The following is a 20,953-nucleotide window of genomic DNA, read 5'->3' on the forward strand; positions in this document are numbered from 1 at the left end:
TCTTATTCAGCGCTTCTGATACAATAGATGGAAAAAAGAAAGCGCTCATTTTACATCTCGACAGACGGGGATACAAATGTCAACATGGTGAGCACTAGAGCAAACAGCATTCACATGCAGCCGGCACCACTGAAACAAAAGCCAAACTCAGCTCAGATGCCAACTCAGCTGCCAACTAAATGGCATTTCACTACACTACTCTGCGACTGCGATTGGGTGTAGCTTTCCCACTCATGCCTGCCTCATTGCAATAACTCATACTCCTTCCACACTGGAATGGCTGACTCTCCTATATACGACCACTGTAACAGTAAGGAGACCATAGAGCACTTCTGCCACTGCACCCGCTTTTATGTCCAACGTGTCTTCGGAGCGCGCTCTGCCAACTGGAGAGTCGACCATTTACAGAGACAAAAATTCTGGGTGCTTGGCCTCGTCCTTCATCAACCCAGAAAGCTGCACGTGCTGTCACCATTTTTTTCTAAATGGAATCTAAAAAGTTGCTTGTAGACACCCTACGCGCACTACGGTGCGAGTGAACTCTCTGTTCCTTCGCTTTCTATTCCTTTAATCCCTCATCCCCTCTCCCCTGTGCCGGATAGCAAACGGGCCGTCCGTCTGGTTAACGCCCTGCCTTTCCTTGTTTTTCTCTCTCTAAGTAGCCTTTCCTGCACATTTTGTGTGGTTTGAACAATTGCAAACCACAAAAATTATTTTAAAGAAACATTCGCAAAATGATATTTTCTCTTATTGTACGTATGAGTGAACGTTCTTGTTCTCTGCGCTGTTTCCAGGGTTATTCATTTCGTGGAGAACGATGCAGCGCACACACAGACCGAAGTCACACAGACCGAAGGTCTGGCACGCCTACCATCGTACTAGTACATTTGCTGGTAAACGGAAAAGAGATTCCGATGGAGCTTGATACAGGTGCAGCTGTATCAGTAATGTGTGAAGCAGACGCTTAAAAGAACTTTCCCGACGCAAGTTTATGGAAAACAAATGTAAGACTAGTTACCTACAATGGCACGCCTCAACGTTACTGAGTAACGCAGGGCACCCCTGTCATGGTCAATGTTATCGTTGATGTCGATGTAAAATACCATGACCAGCGCGTACGTACGTTTGTCTGTGGAGATTGCTAAGGATGCCACAGGGGCCCGAATGTCAACATTATTAAGTCGGGAATGGCTAACGAAAATAAAACTCGACTGGTCGAATGTAGTACAGGTGAAGAACGTCCGTGAGGAAACACAGCTCACTGATAAATACCGCAATGTATTTCAACTAGGATACGGTGCCATCAAAGAGTTTAAAGCTCGTATTGTCCTTAAAGGGCCCCCCACCAGGTCGCATAGCAAATTTTGGCATCAATATTTCAGCGCCGCGAACTCATGATTTCCGGGGGCGAGTGTCACTGCCAACATAACGCTCTCTCCACTAGCCCCCGTTAGATACCCCCGTCTAGCCTCTGCAAGTGAAATTCCTTCACTGCGTTCTCCCATGCTGGCGCCGGAGGAACGCGTGACGCATATACGTCACGGGCCCATGTCGTCTTTTTTTCTCTCGCTTTTCTGCTGTGCAGCGAGCGCACTTCCGTTGACGGCCTGTCGCACGAGCTGTTGCGCTTGTCTCGTTTCGCGCAGCGTACGATTTTGCGCGCTGTGCACGAGAACACCTGACTAGCGGTATAAGTCAGTGCTACACATGTGGTACGCGAACACTGAGGCAGACGCAAGCGGATCACAGAGCATGACAGCGCTGGAACACGGTAGAAAATGAGTTTCGCTCTCCGCGCGCACGACTGCACATGGGAACAAGCAGACGAAACGGAAGTAAATCTCTCTTGCTACAGCACGAAGTAAAACGAAAACATGCAGACATTGTTTGGAGGTTTTAATATTTCTGTAAACTTTAATTGGTCTATTGAAGCAACGCATTCGCGCATTCGTGAGTTCAGGATCGCCAGTCAGCCTCTACAGCCTGTGAAGGAGTACGTTTACCTAGGTCAATTAATCACAGGGAGCCATAACCATGAAGGAAATTTACACAAGAATAAAAATTTTTTGGAGTGCATACGGCAGACATTGTCAGCTGCTGACTGGAAGCTTACCATTATCATTGAAAAGGAAGGTGTACAATCAGTGCATTTTACTGGTGCTGACATATGGGGCAAAGACTTGGAGACTGACAAAGAAGCTTGAGAACAAGTTAAGGACCGCGCAAAGAGTGATGGAATGAAGAATGCTAGGCATAGCATTAAGAGACAGAAAGAGAGCGGTTTGGATCAGAGAGCAAACGGGCATTGCTGATATTCTAATTGACATTAAGAGAAAAAAATGGGGCTGGGCAGGTTATGTAATGTGCAGGTTAGATAACCGTTAGATCATTAGGGTTACAGAATGGGTACCAAGAGAAGGGAAGGGCAGTCGAGGATGGCAGAAGACTAAGTGGGTCGATGAATACTGCTAATACTAATACTAATACTAGGAGCAAAACGAGAACAAGGTAAAAACAGGAGCCAACGTTTCGACAAGTGGACTTGTCTTCTTCTTAACATATCCGTGTTAGTTATATTGAGGTTAGACTAAGCAGCAATCTTAGTGACACACAATATAGGAAACAATCATCAGTGTTCTTGATAGCTGTAAGTTAAGATTTAAAAACATTTCTGTAAATAATAAAATGAAAAGAAAACAATTTTCACTTTCTTGCAATGAATTCTCTATCCGGCATTTCACATAACTTCTGCCAAACTTGAAAAATATGCAAATGCCATGTATGGCTGGACGAAACCAAGGTAATGTTGTTTGCCATCACTTGCAAATACTCGGATTTTATTTTTTGCATTCCACTTAATTACATAATCTGTCTTAATTATTCATGCAACTTCTAAAATATTATAATTAGGTGAAAAGTTTCAATGAGAAAATTGTAAAGTAACATGAAAAACTCCCTATACAGCTTTCTGTTGCTCAAGACATGCTACATAAAAGTTTGTTTAAAGTATGAGAGAAGCCTGCAAATACGCACAAAGTGCCTCAAATGGCCAGTCGCGTGGCAATTTTTCATGTATTCACGGGTTACTTTCCATCCTTGGGAAAACAATAATAAATTACAGTTAACACAGAGCACTTAAACTTGGTCTTAGTCTTTGATGATCACAAGCACCTATTTTACTGACTCACTGCACATTTGTAAACAGCCGTCAAAACCGTGGTTCAGTTTGAGTTTATTAATCATTCAACAAACAGTAAATGGATTACAGGTAACATACAGACAAAGGTCTCAAAGTCAGACTGCATTGTAAAAATGTGGAAACATGCGGAAAAAAAATATCAAACTGCAAAGAAAGGATCATAAGCAATAACGAAAAAAAAAAATAACTAGCATTATTGTGTGAAATACATCCTAACTAAGGAGGAACACCTGAGAAGTCAAATACAATGCTGCACTCACACATGAAAGACTGACACAATACACACAAATAACTCTTAATTCTCCTCCTTAAAATGGAAGTCAAATACAATGCTATAGTCACATATGAAAGAATGACACAATACATAAAAATAACACTCTTGATTCTCATCCTTAAAATGGAAGTTGTGTTCTCGTAGCTCCCATCTAAGTACATTGGTCAGTGTCTTTCAGTAGAAGAAAATTAATAAAACACACCAAATTGGCCATGCAGCCTGCAAACAAAGCACGACATGCTTCATGGGTACCAAATCATGCTGCAAGCAGCGAGCTCACAGCGCCCTCATGCACATCATGGTGTCGTGCTTCTCAGCAGTGTCAAGCTCAGTATATAAATTGAACTTTGTGTGAATCCACACTAAATAGAGTGAAAACCCAACAAAGAAATGAACTTGACTCCTTACAGGCAGTCCAAGGTGCCATCAATATGGGGCAAAAAATGAGCATAGTACTTGCACGTAATCTTATAGGGCAGTGTGTCTTATAAACACATCCAGCAAAGTGAACTTGAGTTGCCCCCTTCATGTTCACACAAACCAGATGTCAAGGGCACACTAAAGAGAAATACTGCATCAATTTAGCCTGATACAGTACTCTTTCAAAATTCTATTTTCATAAATTTTGTGGTAGAACATTGTGGTAAAACCTTGGTAAAACATTATTAGTAGAGAAAATGAACTTCAAAGTTTCCCTTTTTTGAAATTCACGCTGAAACCTCGGCAACAGTACACCAGTGTGACGTCACAGATTATTTTACTTTTTTTTCATATTTCGGTCATTACAACTAGGTGAAATTTCTTTAAACTTGCTAATTTCAGTCTTTGGCTCTTTTAGAATACAATACAGTTTATCTTTACTGATAAAAAAATTGAACTAGGCCTGAGCAGACATTTGCAAAACCAATGAAGTCACGGTTAGCTGTTGCAGAAGGCAATGTTGCCGACCATCTTTTGTCTATGCGTCTTTTTGGATTATCAAGCATCCTCTCACCATGAAGGTGGGTTTTTTGGTATTGTAGAAGGGTAATTTGCCAATACAGCTCCCATAATTATACCACCGGTGCCCCTAAGCCAAGACAGGTAATGGGTGCACTACGAGAGTGAGTTGCCTTGAAGACTATATCATTGCCATGAACAGGAGAGGCCAAAGCATGAACAGAAAAAGTAGACCCCTTCACTGACCTAACTCCACAACTCATCTATGTTTACCACTACTGAGAGAGTTCAGCAAATCCAGCCACCAGTTTGATCCAACCAACTACTTGACGCCAACACTTAGCTTTGAAAACAATGAAGCAATAAATGCTGTTTCTGTCAAGTTCCCGTGAACAAATTTCATGTAGTATCTTATGGAGACATTTTCTTTAACAGCACAACAGGAGAAATACATGGGCTGCGGAAGAATGGCATCACACCACCATGAAACGTGTCACCTTTCTGATGCCCCATTGCCTGGGCCCTGGCACGATGGGGCATAAATACCAGGGTGGCGCACAACTACTGACATGCAGCCAGCAGGTGCTCCCAATTTGTTTTGTGGTAAGGTAGATGACAGGCGTGTTATAAAAAGCACTACAGAATGAAAAATTCACCATGTTGGTGGAACTGAAGTTGTGAACGAGAAGTCAAGCTGCTAGTTGATCACATGAGGAGGAAGCTGTTGATTATTGAGGTGTCCATGACGCTCAATACAAAGTATAAATGTAGGACAAGAAAACAAAATGAAAATGGAAACATCTGCAGCAAAACAACTTTGTATGGCGACAGTTAAAAATGAGAGCAGGAAGACGAAAAGCCCCTTTTCCCTCCAGCGGGAGAAAAGGGCTGAAAAGCAGCAGTGCGGATGTGTGAGGAGGCATTCCTGAGACTTTCCAAGAGAAGCGTTCGTTTTGCTGTCATCTCAAGAGCGATTCATGCTTCTTTTCATGTCCTTTTTTTTTTTTTTTTGGCCTTATGTGGGCAAAAATGTGAAATAAGCCAAGTTAATAAACCAAGGTGGTAGCAGTGGAGGGCAAAGAACGTGGAACTTATCACTCTTCTGTGCTTCCCAGGTTGGTTGGTGGCCCAACACTGCTACAACAGGCCTGCAGTACAAACCGAACTTTTCTTGGATCTGCCCAGTTGCTTCCATCTTCAGTACTGTGCGACTTGCCAAAAGCCTTTTATCGCCTCTGCTAACCTGGACATTTGAACTTCACACCTTTTGTACGCAAGCCGGACGTGTGCTGCCACCGTCGTCAACAAAGTGCAGCTCGTAACTGAGCCAGGGGCGTTTCCAATCATAGTGGCGGTAGCGGTGGAGCGCAAAGGACACAGCACTTATTGCTCTGCTGTGTTTCCCAGGTTGGTTTCTTTCTCTCCATTACTCATCTTGCAACGTGCTCTTTCTGCTATCACCAATCTACAAATTTGTGCTCATTTGTTGTTATTGACTGCCCTATTTCAGAAAACCATAAACCTGTAAAATTGCAAAACTGTCGCGTTGCTGTGCATGCCGCTTTGAGACAGATGACGAGGAATTGTTTCTGACTTTGGTGAGTTTTCACACAATGTGACTTTTCGTATCACAGCGGTACCTGCTCAGGCGCTGCTGAAAGTGCTAAGTGCTATTAATAGCAAAAGAGGTCAATATAGAAAGCCTTGGAAGTGCAAGTCTCGCAAACATACAGGAAGTAAAAGCTCTTCCTCTGCCAAAGCCTCTAAGAATGAAAATGAAATAAACAAACTTGCTGAAATGGACCAAAAGCTAAACTTGCTTGTTAATATGGCAAACAAGGTAGATGCAATTGAACAGCACATCTAAACACCTTCCGATCACTTTGATGAAATTCAAAGAAAGCTCAGGAGACATGAAAAAGAAAGAAACACTGTCAAATGTAAAGCAGAAAAAAATAGAAAAGTGCACTTCTCCTAAAGAACTCGTTCAGGTTCAGGCTGACATAGATGCACTTGAGTGACATAGCATACTTCTGAGCACCGAAATACATGGAGTACCTCAGGCTGATGGTGAAAACCTATACGAAAAGGTAAAGTATCTTGCACAGAAGCTTGAACTTGAACCTCTCTCTGAGGAAGATGTTGTGGCTGTCCATAGGCTTCCAGCAAAGCAAGGAAAAATGTGCGGAATTATTGTCTGCCTCGTGCAGCAGGAACTCAGGGATGCATGGATTGCCGAAAGGTGAGCCTTAAGGGACAGTCAGGACAACATCTTCATAAATGAAAACCTAACCTCTCGCTCGAAGAAGCTCCTTGCCACTGCCAAAAAATGGGCAAAGGAAGCGGGCTACAAGTTTGTGTGGCACTCAAATGGAAAAGTTCTCGTGCACACGGTGAATCGGCAGATGTCGTTAAGAATGAAAATTATCTTCGTGCTCTGTTGGAATAAATGCCAACTTCTCACTGCTATCATTTAACTCTTCGGCAAAACGAATCATTTCGGATTTCTTGGCAAGGAGGATTGGTTCACTTCTTTGGCCAATCAAAAGAAGGGACTATCTTTCCTACACATGAACGTTCAGTCTCCGACAAGCTACCTGAATTAGAAACATATTTTTCTGATATAAATAGCTACTGCAATGTAGTCATGCTGAGTGAAATATGGTATTGCTCCAATAATGTCTTTCACCTGCCTTGCAAAAGAAGTATTTCATAAAAACCGAATCACACATCGTGGTGGAGGAGTATGTGTTTTGATAGATAATTCTCTAATCATATGAACTCTTAGCCAAGTACTCTTGTATAACAGAAAACTGTGAAAGGTCGTGTGTCCCAACACCAGGTGTACCCTTGCGGTACGTTACCACCCGCTGAACGATTTATTGGAACTTTTTTTTTTTTGGAGTACATGCTAAAATTTGCATCAGAAAACAAATATAAAGTGGTCTTAAGAGGAGACTAACATTGATATGAGTTCCAATAATGCTAAGCAAACAACACTTCAAAGAATTCTTGTGTCAAGCGGATGTATAAATGGAAACTTTTACGGGAATAACAGAAACTATGAAAACCACTCTTGATCTTTTTATAAAGAACTATAATCCATTCTTAGTAACTTGTGGAGTCTTAAACTGCCCGCTTAGTGACCACATGCCAAAAGTCATGTTTATCCACACAAAAGCAAATGAAACTGAAAAAGGTAACACTGAAAAAACATTTCAGACAATAAACAAGCACATGTTAGCTGCCTTTCAAGATGCTGAGACAAGTATCTTGGAAGGAGGTTTCTCAACAAAATGAGGCTGAGCCAACGTACAACGTTTTCTTTAAAAAGTTCTCAGCTGTTTACGTGCAACATTTCATACACAAGAAAGAAAAAAAGCTTATCGGAAGCCTTGGATCACCAAAGAGCTGCTTCAAAAAATAAAAAATCGTGACAAGCTTTATGCCAGGTATATAAAATCTTGGAACGGCAAGGATCTGAAATGCTTCAAATCTTAGAGAAATAAGTTAAATAAATAGCTAAGAAATGCAAGAAATCGCCATTATTCACACATATTCTCTTATGGCGAGGGATATACTGGCAAGACGTGGAACAAATTAAATGAGGTAATGGGACAAAATCAAAACATCGAACCTACAAAGAAAGTTTCTGCAACGGATGCCTTTTAACCAGAGATAATCTAGTCAATGCATTTAATCACTACTTTACAGACACTGATTCCTAACAAAGCCTACCATATGCATTTCAGTTCCCTGCAACTGTGGACACCATTTTTTTTTTAAAGCGACAACCCCTGCTGAGGTTCAGTTTTTTTCAAACTGAAAAATTCATGTAGCTGCAATGCTGGCGATCTCCAAATAAGACCTATCAAACATGACATATATGACATTGCACTTGTTAGTTCATATCTATAAATTATGTATAACATCAGGTACTTTTCCTGAAAAAAATGAAAATCACATAATTGTTATCCAAGAAAGGTGACAAGCCCAATATAAAAATTTACCTTTATCAACTAATCCCAGACACTCAATACGGTTTTCAAGAAGGTAAATCAACAGAACTAGCACTTGCAGCACAGAAAGAATACATACAGCAAAACCTCGTAAATAAGTTACTTGCAAGTGGTCTATTCATAGACGTCACAAAAGTGTTTGATTGCATTAATCATAACATCCTAATAAATAAGCTTGAAACATATGGCATCACGGGCCCCCCTCTTCAGTCACTGACATCCTACATTAGAAATCGGCAGCAATACGTGTCTATACACTAACATATTGTTACGTCTTAAATAAAATTAAATATATCTTTATATGTGACTTCTGCAACGTAACAATATCCCTTACATGACAAATACAAACAGGTGTCACTCAGGGAGGTATCCTTAGTCCATTTATATTCAACATATATATAAACAACAGTTTTTATCCACCGAGAAAAAAAACTCATAAACTACAAAGATGATACAAGTGTTTCATTTTTTTTAATTTTTTTTAGCATCAAACTTATATACAGGCCTCACTGGTGCAGCGAACAATTTCTTAACCCATCTCAAAAAAGAGCCAGGACAATGTTTTAAAAGCAAACTAAAAGAAACACAAGCAGTTATCTTTAAAACAAGAGGTACGTATATTCTATTGGCCCACAAAATATTTTACAACTCTGAAAATATAGAGGTTGTTGACTCAGTAAAAGTACATGACGTATACCTTACCGACACATTGAAATGGATAGCTCACATGGATTTTGTACGCCAGAAACAGCCATATAACAGGTATACTACATCGAAATCGGTACCTCTAACCAACGTCAGCTAATCTAGTCATTTATAATGCACTGTTTGCCTCACATGTAAATTATTGCCATACTGTATGGGGCATAACATTAGCTTCCGATCTGTCTAAAATATTACTGATGAAAAAAAAAAAAATAATACGTGCTGTTGAAAACATGCCATACAACTCACATCCTAAAGGTCTTTTCATCAAGTACAACATACCAAAATGTCACCATCTCTATAAACGAATGCTCTTGCACTCTACTACTTCCACCTAAAAGACTCAGGCAACTTGATAACACATACAATAAACTTAAAAGAGAATACACCCATATATGACACATGCAGGCGTCAAAAATGGTTCATCCCTGTTCGGGGAACAAACTACTGCCATGAAATGATCGCCAGCATCTTGCCATGGCTACAAAATTCTTACCTAGAATTCAGCATTGACATCCACACCTTGACACCTTCGGAGCGTATCTGTCTTGCGAAAGCTATAATTTAAATCACTGTGGTACAGTGAAACCAGGTGTATTTACAGTGTAATAAAGTGTAATTACTCCATCAAAACTGAGAGCTGGGCGAGTTGGTGTGGTTCCATCTTACAAAAAACTGCACAAAAAAGACGTGGTCTATTCATAGACTTCACAAAAGCGTCTGATTAGATTAATTGCGCCCTCCTAATAAATAACCTTGAAACATATGGCATCAGGGGCCCTCCTCTTCTGTTACTAAAATCTTACCTCAGTGCCCGTATTCGTCGTTTCTTTGCTCGTCCACGTCTTTCTCGCAGTTTTTTGTTAAGATGTAATTACTCCCTTTAACAGTGTAACCTATTATTGTTGTTGTTTTTTTAGTTTGTTTTCTGAAAGTGTTCTTTGTCACCGGTCCACCAATATGTAAAGGGAGCCAGGGACCACTCAATCTGCCAACAAGCAGCTTTTACATAGGCCTCTCCATTTGCTTGTAAATGGGCCCAAATAAATGAAATGAAATGAAACTGTTACTTTATCAAGCATCAGTGCTCTTCAGCACGCAACAACATCTCCACCTGGAGAAGGTTTGAGGTTTTTGGACACCAACCCGGTAAAAAGCGTTACCGGGTGTCCCAGAAGAATCTTCCAAGCTTGGAAATCCAACAACTGGTGGTAGGGCTGAGGATGAACCTTGCAACCTCGGAGTCCCAAGCAAGTGCGGACAGAGGAGAGGTGAACCGAGCAATACGGTGCTCTTTTTGCAGGTGAGCGTGTGACTTTTTTCCTTTTGATTTGCCAGGCTTCATATTATGGGTGAATATTTTCATTGTGCTGGGAATCGGGGTATTTGTGGCATATTTTATTTTGCACAATACCCTGTGGAAAGGTTTAACCAACATTGTAGACACCTACCATGGGTTGAAGTAGGTTGGAAATGGCAGACTTGCCGTTCGTTTGCGAAGAGTTGGGTGTGGATGTTAACGAAGGGCGTGCTCAAGGGTGTGCGTGTGTGGTGCAATATGAGTGCGCAACCTCTAAATGCAGGGGGGAATCACCCGTTCCCTCGCCCCTAATTAAAGGGGGCACGGCCAAGACCTAGGGAGGAGCCAGGACCCAATTGGGTGAACTTGATTGGATCGTCACCAATATCTGCATTCCCCAACACAGGGAACTAAGGAAAGGAGAAGTTATTTAAACGCAGGTTTTAGACCAAGCTGGGCAGTCTAGAAGCTCAGCCTACAATCTGCTGAGAAGCATCAAGGAACTAGTGCTGTCCAGTATGCCGCCTAGCCGCATCTGCGAGGTGCTAGTTGACGTAAGAGACGACAAACCAACATCTCCAATGAAGCTCACAGTAGTTCCCCTCAAGTTAGCTCAACCTGCTCTAGGGAAGACGTCAGACCTAGACTTGCGGGAAACCCAGTCCAGCAATCGCATCCACCGCAACGAGATCAGCTTGCCAGCGTTCTTCGGGAAAGCTCTGCTGTCGACTCCACGCTTTATGTACTTGCTGCTACTGCCCGGCCATGCATATGCCATCATTTCTTTTCTTTTGAACTCTGTTTAGTTAACCACCATTAAGTGTGTTTTGTGTAGTGTTAATTTCTATATTTACTGTTAACTGTTCGTTGTATTTCTTTTGTATTCATCATTGATCTAGATTAAGTGCATGTGTGTTAGTGTTCTTGTGTTTTTTGTGGTCCTTTTAATCTTTGTGTCATTGTCAGCCGATAAATTATTATTATTTTTTTTTTTTTTTTTTGTCTTTCTCCCGACTCTGACTCCTTCGCTGTGTTCGCTTGAGTACAGAATGACCAACCGACTTGTATACCCTGTTGACGACTTCGCGCCGACGGCGAACGGGTGACAAGCAGTGACATTAAACTGGCATCCGCAGACAGGACATTCTGTACAAAAGCAGCACAGTGAACGAAGAATGAGAATCACAGAAATTGATCGATTAGTGCTACTGACACATAATTGCTAAATGTCGAATACCCGTGCATATGAATTGTGAGCACGCAAGTTTTGGAGATGTAGTGCATGTTGGAGGGAATGGAGTTTGACAAGTGGCTAGAACAGGGCAAACAGTTTGGCCTAGAGGGCGCTGAGCTGAGGACATGGGTTGCAGAACAACAGGGGCAGGCAGTAGCCTGAGAAGAGCGGGCATTGGCTTGAGAGTAAAAAGAGAGGGAGCGAGTGGCGGTGAAGGAAGCCGCAGAGTGGGAAGTACAGTTGTTACAATTAAGGATCCAGCTTAATCAAAGTGGCAACGGAAACAGGGCTAGCGGCAAGCACCTAGATGTACCAGAGGAGCACGGTTTACGGATAAACACTAGCAGGCTTCTCGTCTCCTTCGTTGAAAGAAGGCAGGATTTGGACGCATTTATCCGGCAGTTTGAGAGTATCGCCAGAGGTCAGAAGTGACTCAAAGGCCAGTGGTCGACCGCGCTTCTGACCTGTTTAAGCGGAGAAGCGCTTACTTATGGAAGGTTACTGCCGGACGATGCAACGGACTACACAAAAGTGAAGACCGCTCTCCTCAGGCGGTTTCACTTCACAGCAGATGGGTTTCAAGACAGGTTCAACATCGAGAAACCAGTGGGGGCTGAAACAGCAACCCAATATGCAGCTCAGCTAAGTCATTATTTCGATAGATGGGTCGAACTTTCCAAAACCGATACCGAGTACAGCTCCCTCACGCACTGCTGATGAGAGAGAGATTTTTGCACGGTTGTGGTTCGAATTTGTCGCTTTACCTAAAGGAGAGGAAGGCAGACTCTTTGGACGATATGTTAGAGCTGGCAGACCAATTCTTGGAAGCTCAGGGTTGAGCAAATCTCGTGAAAACAAAGAAGGGCGATCCAGTCATAGCGGAGAGACAGGAAACTGAAAAGAGAGGAAGCGGCCGCCCGCCACTACCGCGTTATTACCTCTGCAATCACAGAAACCACCCACCCCAGCTATGTCGCAACAAACCCGCAGCCAATGCGGCCATCGTCTGTTACACGTGTGGTGGAAAGGATCACAGATCGTACAACTGCCAAGCGGCCTCTAATAACAGACTACAGGCATCGTGAATTCACGCCTCCACCAAAGTAGATCACCAAAATCAGATACGTGACGGCTATCTCGAGCTGAGAAATGGGGACAAGATTCCCGTCAACGCGATAATGGCGATGCAGCCAAAATTTCTCGCCAAGGCCCTTCCGGTTGCTTCAGGGACCCTACGAGGGAGAGAAATCTCAGTGTTGTGGAACACAGGGTGCAACACAGTGATTGTAAAGACTGACCTGGTGAACGAAAACCAGCTAACGGGTGCAAGCAGCCTCGTCTACTTGGTTGACGGAACTGCCAAGCTGCTGCCCCGTACTTTACCAGCCCCCTTGCAGCGCTAAGTATGCAAGAACCGCTGTATGACCTAATTGTGGGAAATATAGAAGGTGCAAGATCCCCGGAGGATACGAAATACGAGACCGAACAATACGGTGGTAAGGACAAGACAAAACGAGGACCCGTGGTGGCAGCTATCACCACCGTGCACCGCGCACCACTGCACCACGCCCAGGTGCAGGTGCAGCAGAAAAGGCTTCCCAAACTGCAGGCTCCCGAGGTCGCGGTAGAGTTAGCAGGTGAGGACGCGTGTATGCGAGCGAGCAGAGAAGTGATGAGACGCTTATGCAATGTTTCGCCACGATCAACCGGAAGCAGATATGCTCAAATTAGAAGGGAAGCGTCAAATTCAAACAGGAAAAGGGGTTACTTTATCGGTGCTACACGGAGAAGAACGGACGGTCAGTGCATCAGCTTGCCGTGCCGAGGTGCCACCGAGACGAGGTGTTAAATACAGCACATGATGGTATAATACCTGGTCACTTAGGCGCTCAAAAGACTAAGGATCGGATTTCTGAGGAATTCTATTGGCCGGGCATCACGGCTGATGTGAAAAGGTTTGTTGCTTCTTGCTATGTTTCTTGTCGAGTAGAAAGAGGGCTTTCTATAAATCTCATCTACAAAAGTGCGGGATTCAGTGCGCCAAAACAACTCTGGCACCTGTCAAAAGTAGGTGGAATTCGTGGATTGAAGCTGTTGATCAGCATTCTGCATACTTTGAGTACTATCCTTCTTTGCTAAGGCAAGTTCATGAAAGGTATGCAGAAACTGCATGCATTGATTCTTTTCTGGAACTTTTGGATGAGCCCTCAACTGAGCTTAAGTAGAGCATGCGATGCATTGCAGTATTTGGTAAAAAAGTTGCCAGCCTGCTGAAAGCATCTGAGCATCAGCGTGTAGCCTGTCATAAAGTATACAATGCTTTGTTTGTACTCTGGGGATATTTGGAAGCAGCTGCACAGGAAGATTTTGAAACACAACTGAAGAAAACATTGCACATGACGAGGCCCATCGGATTGCAAATAAAATGAAGGATGCAATGAGTAAAGCAGCTAGCAAAGCGCTAGTATATTTGGAGAAGTCTGACACTTGGAAGTTCTTCAAGAGTGTGAGGTGCTTGGATCCTCTGCAAGTCAGGAGTCTCTCAGAGAAGAGGTCACAGTTTGCAGGTGTGTCTGGACTTGGGAAAGAGTGTACATTTGAACATAGGAAAGAGTGTACAGCAGGTTTGCAGCAAAACCTGCTGCAAAGAAACGAAAGTCCCTTTCAGGCCATCCCAACAATGCAAAAGCAAGGCAGGAGATGAACGCTACAAGTGGTGCAATGATGTGCACAGTGCCCCACAGTGAAAAAGACATGCAACCACTATGAGAAGGGCCACTATGTTTCTGTGTATCTGTTGAAAATGGGACCTCGTGCTTCTAAGAATGACCCGAAGGCCTAGAAGAACTATATCTACAGTAGAATCTCGATAAATGGAAATCACTTAAACGGAATTGCCGCTTAAACGGAACAGTCGCCTGTAGTTTGGTTGGTTTTGTATTCACATAACATAAAAAACTTTTGGTAATCGGAACTAAAATTTCCGCGTCACCGTGTAAACGGAACCGAAAATGAAACTTCTTGGCAGACCCATTGTCAGTTTTTTCCGGTTCCGGCTGTTTCTTGTTTTTAGTCGTAAGCCTCACCTCGTTGGTAGTCAGCCATGTTTGCGCAACGAATGAGCAGTTCTTGTGTTGTGTTAGCACAGTTCTTATTCTAGTCGTTCGTCAGTTCAAGTCACTGAGGTTACAGGGCTTAGCCCCCGCCGACTCGTTCGTGCCGTCGTGGTGCCATTCGTGCTTCATTGCCGCATTGGCGTTTTCTAACATCGGTGGCTTGTAAGCGCTCGCGAAGTTGAGGCCTAGCCTCTGTTGTTTCAATGGCGGCACAGAAGCGTGCACACCATGCGCTTACGTTAGAAAAGAAGATGGACATTATTCTTGATTTCGAAAGTGGCTCTTACACGAAGCCGGCGCTCGCGATGAAGCACGGCGCCCCGAAAAGCAGCTTAACGAGGATCCTGCACGACAAGGAGAAGCTACAGGATGTCTTTGAAAGTTCGCGATTTGGGCCCCAGAGGAAGCGTCTGCGACAAGGCAACCACGAAGAACTAGAGAAGTGTCTCGTGTTGTGGCTTAGGAGAGCCCGGAGCCAGAACATTCCCATCAACGGACCACTAATCCGTGCCTAGGCAGAAGAGTTAGTCCTTCAACTCGGGGTAACAGACTTCTTGTGCAGTGAGGGCTGGCTGACAAGGTTTAAAGACAGAAACGGCCTCGTTTTTCGCATCATTGCAGGAGAAGCCGCAGCAGCTGATGCGACAGCGTGTCGCGACTTGCGCGCAGAGCGGCTTCCGGAGATTATGCGTCAATTCAAGGACGATGACATCTACAACGTAGATGAAACCGCGCTTTTTTTTAAGCTCCTGCCAACGAAATCAATGGCTTTCAAAGGTGAGAAATGCACAGGTGGCAAACTGAGCAAAGAAAGACTGACTGTTCTTGTAGGAGCGAACATGTCGGGCAGCGACAAGTTGAAGCTGCTTGTGATCGGGAAATTGAAAAACCCTCGCTGTTTTAAGGGCATAACTAATATGCCCGTGACTTACGAGTCAAACTCAAAAGCGTGGATTACGCGAGCCCTCTTTAACAAATGGCTGCACACCGAGGATGCGCGATTTTTGCGGCAGAAGAGGAGAGTACTTTTCCTTGTTGATAACTGCCCTGGACATGGGACTGTAATAGGATTGAAGTCGATCCAGTTGGAGTTTCTCCCGGCCAACACCACGGCACTGTTGCAGCCCATGGATCAGGGAGTTATTCAAGCCCTGAAAGCCCACTTCCGCAAGGGTCTCCTGCAGAGGATGCTGGTGTGTATGAACCAGAATAAGGAGTACAAGGTGGACATTCTTGGCGCCATTAATCTTATTGCCGATGCCTGGAGGCAGCTGACTGCTAATACTATAACAAATTTCTTTAGACACGCGGGATTTTTTTCGAGTGACCAGGCATCCGACTTGCAGGATTTGCCTGAATGTGACGGTGAAGATGCCCTTGAGAGGCAGGAGGTAGTAGAGCACTGTGCTTTAAAGGAAATCCATCTGGACTTTGATGAGTACGTGCACATCGATGGTGATGTTGTGATTTGCCCTGAAAACATGGTGGAGAGCATTGTTGCTGAGGTGTGTGATGAAGAAAGTGAGCCAGAAGAGAAATCTGAAGGGGTAGCTACCATGGAGCCTACCACACTTCAAGGAGCAGAATCAGCTGTGCAGTATCTCAAAAATGTTTTTCTGAAGGAACCAGGATCTGAAATGTTTGTCCAAAGCTTAAGTGCCATGGAAAAAACAATCCTAAAGATGCAGTTCCAAGGACTCAAACAAAGCAAAATTGGTGCATTTTTTGGTGCACAGTGACTAATTGTTGCCAAATAAACTTTGTGAGTGCTGCACCAAAACCTCTTGCAGTTTTCTTCCTTTCTGAAAAACTTATCAGGTACATTCACCTTCTAGTGCTTAGAGTTCCATAAAATGGTATTAAGAGTGCACGCACATAAATCTGCACTTCTGCACATCTCTCTCAGTAAACGGAACTCCTGTTAAATGGAACTAATTTTTTCGGTCCCTTGGAGTTCCGTTTATTGAGAGTCTACTGTATGAGAAATCAAAGTAGGGTCAACCACGCCTCGGCAGATAACAGTCACTCTGAACAAGTCCCCTTTCAACTTCAAGATCGACACTTGCATGGCTGTGACTGCAATTGAACACGACCAGTATGGTTCCAACATCACGGAACCCATCTAGGCAACAAAACAAACACTGATGGGCCCACGCCAGACAGCGATCGCCACTGTTGGTTACATCAACGCAGCAACTGCCTGCCGAGGCATGAAAATCCATTCATTGACATCAAAGGATTAAAAGTACTGCTTAGTCGGCCAGCCATAGAGTCACTTGAGATTCTACAACACCCTCTCGAGTTGGTTGAAACGTGTACGAATGCGACCGACATTTCTGACCTTCTGGCTCCATAGCCCAAGCTAATCTCCGGGCTTGAACTCAAGAACACAGAGTACCACATCAAAGTCAAGAACGATGCCAAACCCTGCGCAGTCACCTATATACAGTAAAACCTCGTCAATTCAGATTTCGCGGGACCAAAAGAAAATGTCCGAATCAACCAAATGTCGAATTATCGAGGGTATCAAGAAAACAATAAGCAAATGCATACATCAACACGCTTTTATTTACTGAATGAATCAGCAAATCATGTTTCTATTTTGCACAAAAGAAGTGCAGACGCTGCAATTCTCATCTCGTGACTGATTAGTGCTCGCAGCAGCGAAGGCCTCGCGACTTCCTTCAGAGCGGACACAGCGCGCGTCTTCATCTGAGACGCTTTTAACTACCGCGTGCACATCCCGATTATTTTTTTGCCAATGTCACCAGGTCGCTGCCCATCTCGATGCAGACAGTGCTGTTCATCCTTGACAGCTTCGCACTGAGTAAAAACGAAACTAATGTTTACTGCAACTGTTGCGAACAAAACCACGGCCGCTGTCGACGCGATTATGCACGGCAATCTTGCAGTTCTGAAGGCGCGCAACCGACGTGCGTACCGAGTCAAAACGAAACTGCTGTTTGCCACAACTGCTGCGGGACAGGCAGTAAACACAAGAATAAAGACTTTAAAGGCACAAATAGGCACGAAGCATTCTGGCGTTACTGCCATTCACATACGGTTTTCACTGATGACTATGGCGATGCAAACTCTGCCGCATCATTTTGGTGGATGCTAACGCCGTTTTTGGTTTTTTGCATCGCACATTTGCAGTGCTCCGCGCTCGCTGTGCTCCGAGAGTTGTCTGAATTAACCGATATGCGGCCAAATACGTCTGAATTAGGGAGTATTTCGTTGCATTATATAATGCATACGCCTGCCGGGACCAGAGGACGAATTCGAATTCTCCGATGTTCCGAATTAACAAGGGTCGAATTAACGAGGTTTTACTGCACTAGGCGCATGCCACTTCCACTACCACCACTTGTAAAGGAGCTAAAAAGTATGGAGGTCATGCGAGTCGCTCAGAAGGTACAGCAAGCAACCAAATGATGTTTCCCAATCGTCATCACACAGTAAAAGAACAGCAAGCTCCAGATCTGCATTAACTATGGTCAGCGCTGAATCAGCACATCATTTGTGAATGTGTGCCTATGCCTACAGTCGACAAGTGCCTGGCAAAACTAGCAGGTGCAACAGTTTTCAGCCTCCTAGATGCACGAGCAGGGTATACTGGCAGATTCCTTTGGCCAAGGACTCTCGCAAGTATACAACCTTCATCATACCAGTCGGGAGGTTACAGTTCTTGACACATCTCTTTGGAACCTCCACACCACCAGAGTTCTACTGACGTGAGATGCTCCGAGTGCTGAAAGGAGTGGAGAGAGTGAAGTGGCTGCAAGACAACATCATTGTTTCAGGAAAGACAATTAGAGGACATGATACCAATTTAAAGCAGGTGATAAAGAATTTGGAAGATGCAGGTGTTACCCTTAATATTGAAAAGTACTCTTTTGGTCAAACTGAAGTTACATTCCTAGGGCATGGGGTATCCTGCAACAAGCATCAATGCCAACCCGAATAAGGTCAAGGCAATCATCCAGCTGGACTCACCACTAGATGTATATTAAGTCAGGTCTCTGTTGGGGTTCACAAACCGTCTGGTGTCCCCTTGTTGGCGATGGGATGAAGGATTACTGCAAGTTTGTCACTTGTTTGGTTTTTCTGAATGATGCACAACCATCAAGATTTCTTTCATGCGCTCACTCACATACACAATTCGATTACGCTATAGACGTGCACTCTGGTTGCTATGCTGCAAGTTCAGCGGCGATTCCTTCGATGTGGACTACTGTCCAAGTTACAAATCAGAATCAGAGTCATTGGATGGCAGCTTTTCAGACGAGGAACTACTTCTAACCAGTTCATACTAGGACCTCGAGCAAGGAGCAACTTCTCAGAAGCATGCTCAGCGTGGCGATGGTGACTTGGACAAAAGTGACTTTTCACCCTCATTGTTTCCATTTGCTGCCCCTCATTCTGGAAGTGTCCAGCTATACATAACTACCAGATGAAGAAGTCAACTACTTCAAGTTTTTTTTTTTTTTTTTTTTTTTTTGACGAAGAGGTCTCGAAGATCATGAGAGAAACCAACATGGACGCAAATCAGAAGGTTTGCCAGCATGACCTGCACTGAAAGTCATGACTCGGGTTATGGCTGGAGACAGATGTAGCAGAAGTTTACTGCTTTGCAGTGGTTGTGCTTTTGATGGGCCTGGTCCGAAAAAATATTCTAGGAATACTGGTCTAAGGATAGCACGTTCGAAACTCCTTTTTTCCTGTCAGTCTTTTCTGCCAGCTGCTTTTGACTTTTGATGCATGTGCTGCATTTCATCTCAATCACAGATGCAAGGGAGCACCTAAGGCCAATTGTACGGATAATCGAAGCGATTGAGGAAAGATTTGCTGCCCTTTTTGCCGTTTCAAGACCACTGCATAGATGTGTCACTGATGCTTCGGAGAGGACAGCTTTCCTTCTGACAGCACTTACCTTCCAAGAGGCATTGTTTTGGTGTCAAGATGTTTGTGCTGTGTGACATCAATACCGGCTACATCCTGCAGTTCAGTGTGTATACCAGAGCCACTACAGGTTCGACCATCCTGAAAGAGTTGGGGTGTAAAGGCTCTGTTGTTGTGCAGCTGCTGGCAGATTTTCTCGGTGTAGTATCCAAATATATCCTGGCTTACATGTTCTCTTGGCAACTATGACAGTAAATAAAATATGTCTTTCTAACGAGCAAGCCAAATCACGTCTGACTCTATCAAAACCAAAGCCATCCAGCACCATGCCAACATTACATTGTTGTCAGAAGTGATAATTCATACGAGCGAGAAGACCAAAGACAACAAGCAACAGGAATTTACAGCGTCCCAAGCAGAACCAGCAGTAAACTCACAGGCAAGCGCAATATGGCCCGTGCAGTCCTGCCATTTACGAATTTTGACCTTCAAGCTACTGACGCCAAAAGCATCGAACTCGAAAGGACTAACTGGGCAGAACAATTTCAGATGTTCTTCGTCACATGCAACATTACATCAGACACTCACAAGAAAGCTGCTTTGCTTCACTACATTGATGAAGAGGTGTATGACATATTCCAATCTCTGCCCGCCAGCGTGTCAGAAACACCGTTCAAGTACAAAGCTGCCAAAGCATAGCTCCATGCTCACTTCGCTCTAAGAGTCAATCCAACTTTTGTTTATCATTTTAGACAAGCGAAGCGAAAAGCCGCTGAAAGTTTGGACACGTTTTACGCCCGACTCCAACAACTATCTTGACACTGCGGCTTCGCAAACTCTGATCTTGAAATCAAGAGCCAGATCATCCTCACTACAACGTCGTCCCGTCTGTGAAAATATACTATGCTGCATTCCCTGGAGCTGCCTAAAATCCTCAAGCAAGGACGGCTGTTCAAAGATGTTGAATACCATGTCTCCGTGATAGAGAAAAACGCTGACAGCAGCCAGCCCACATTTTTGCTGTAACAGCACGCTGCGACAAATCGTCTCAAAACGTCGGGGCAACACTGCAGCTTCAAGGGACGTCGAAATGTGAAGCCACCTTTCCAGCAAATTTGTGACAGAGAACAACGCGACACACCAAATCTTCATTGCAACTGTGGAGGTCAGTGGCCACATACAGGTGGTAAGGTCTGCTGTCCAGCATGTGACAAAACTTTTAAAGATTGCAACAAAATGGGTCATTTTACGAAGTTCTGTCATTC

At 43.9% G+C, this 20,953-nt stretch overlaps 1 protein-coding gene and 1 long non-coding RNA gene across 2 annotated transcripts; both read left to right on the plus strand.

Moving 5' to 3' along the window:
- Positions 1-2,829: 2,829 nt before the first annotated feature.
- On the plus strand, positions 2,830-11,356 carry LOC129380505 (uncharacterized). Its single transcript, XR_008608600.2, has 2 exons — positions 2,830-6,352; positions 6,393-11,356. It is a non-coding gene; the product is annotated as an uncharacterized lncRNA (long non-coding RNA).
- A 1,719-nt stretch (positions 11,357-13,075) lies between these two features.
- On the plus strand, positions 13,076-17,255 carry LOC140217093 (tigger transposable element-derived protein 4-like). The gene is made up of 2 exons (XM_072287508.1): positions 13,076-13,294; positions 15,302-17,255. Exons 1-2 carry the CDS (start codon positions 13,076-13,078, stop codon positions 16,523-16,525), a joined length of 1,443 nt encoding a protein of 480 aa, XP_072143609.1. The 3' UTR covers positions 16,526-17,255.
- Positions 17,256-20,953: the final 3,698 nt, after the last annotated feature.

Source organism: Dermacentor andersoni, chromosome 1 (genome assembly GCF_023375885.2).
Source record: "Dermacentor andersoni chromosome 1, qqDerAnde1_hic_scaffold, whole genome shotgun sequence".
Lineage (NCBI taxonomy): Eukaryota > Metazoa > Arthropoda > Arachnida > Ixodida > Ixodidae > Dermacentor > Dermacentor andersoni.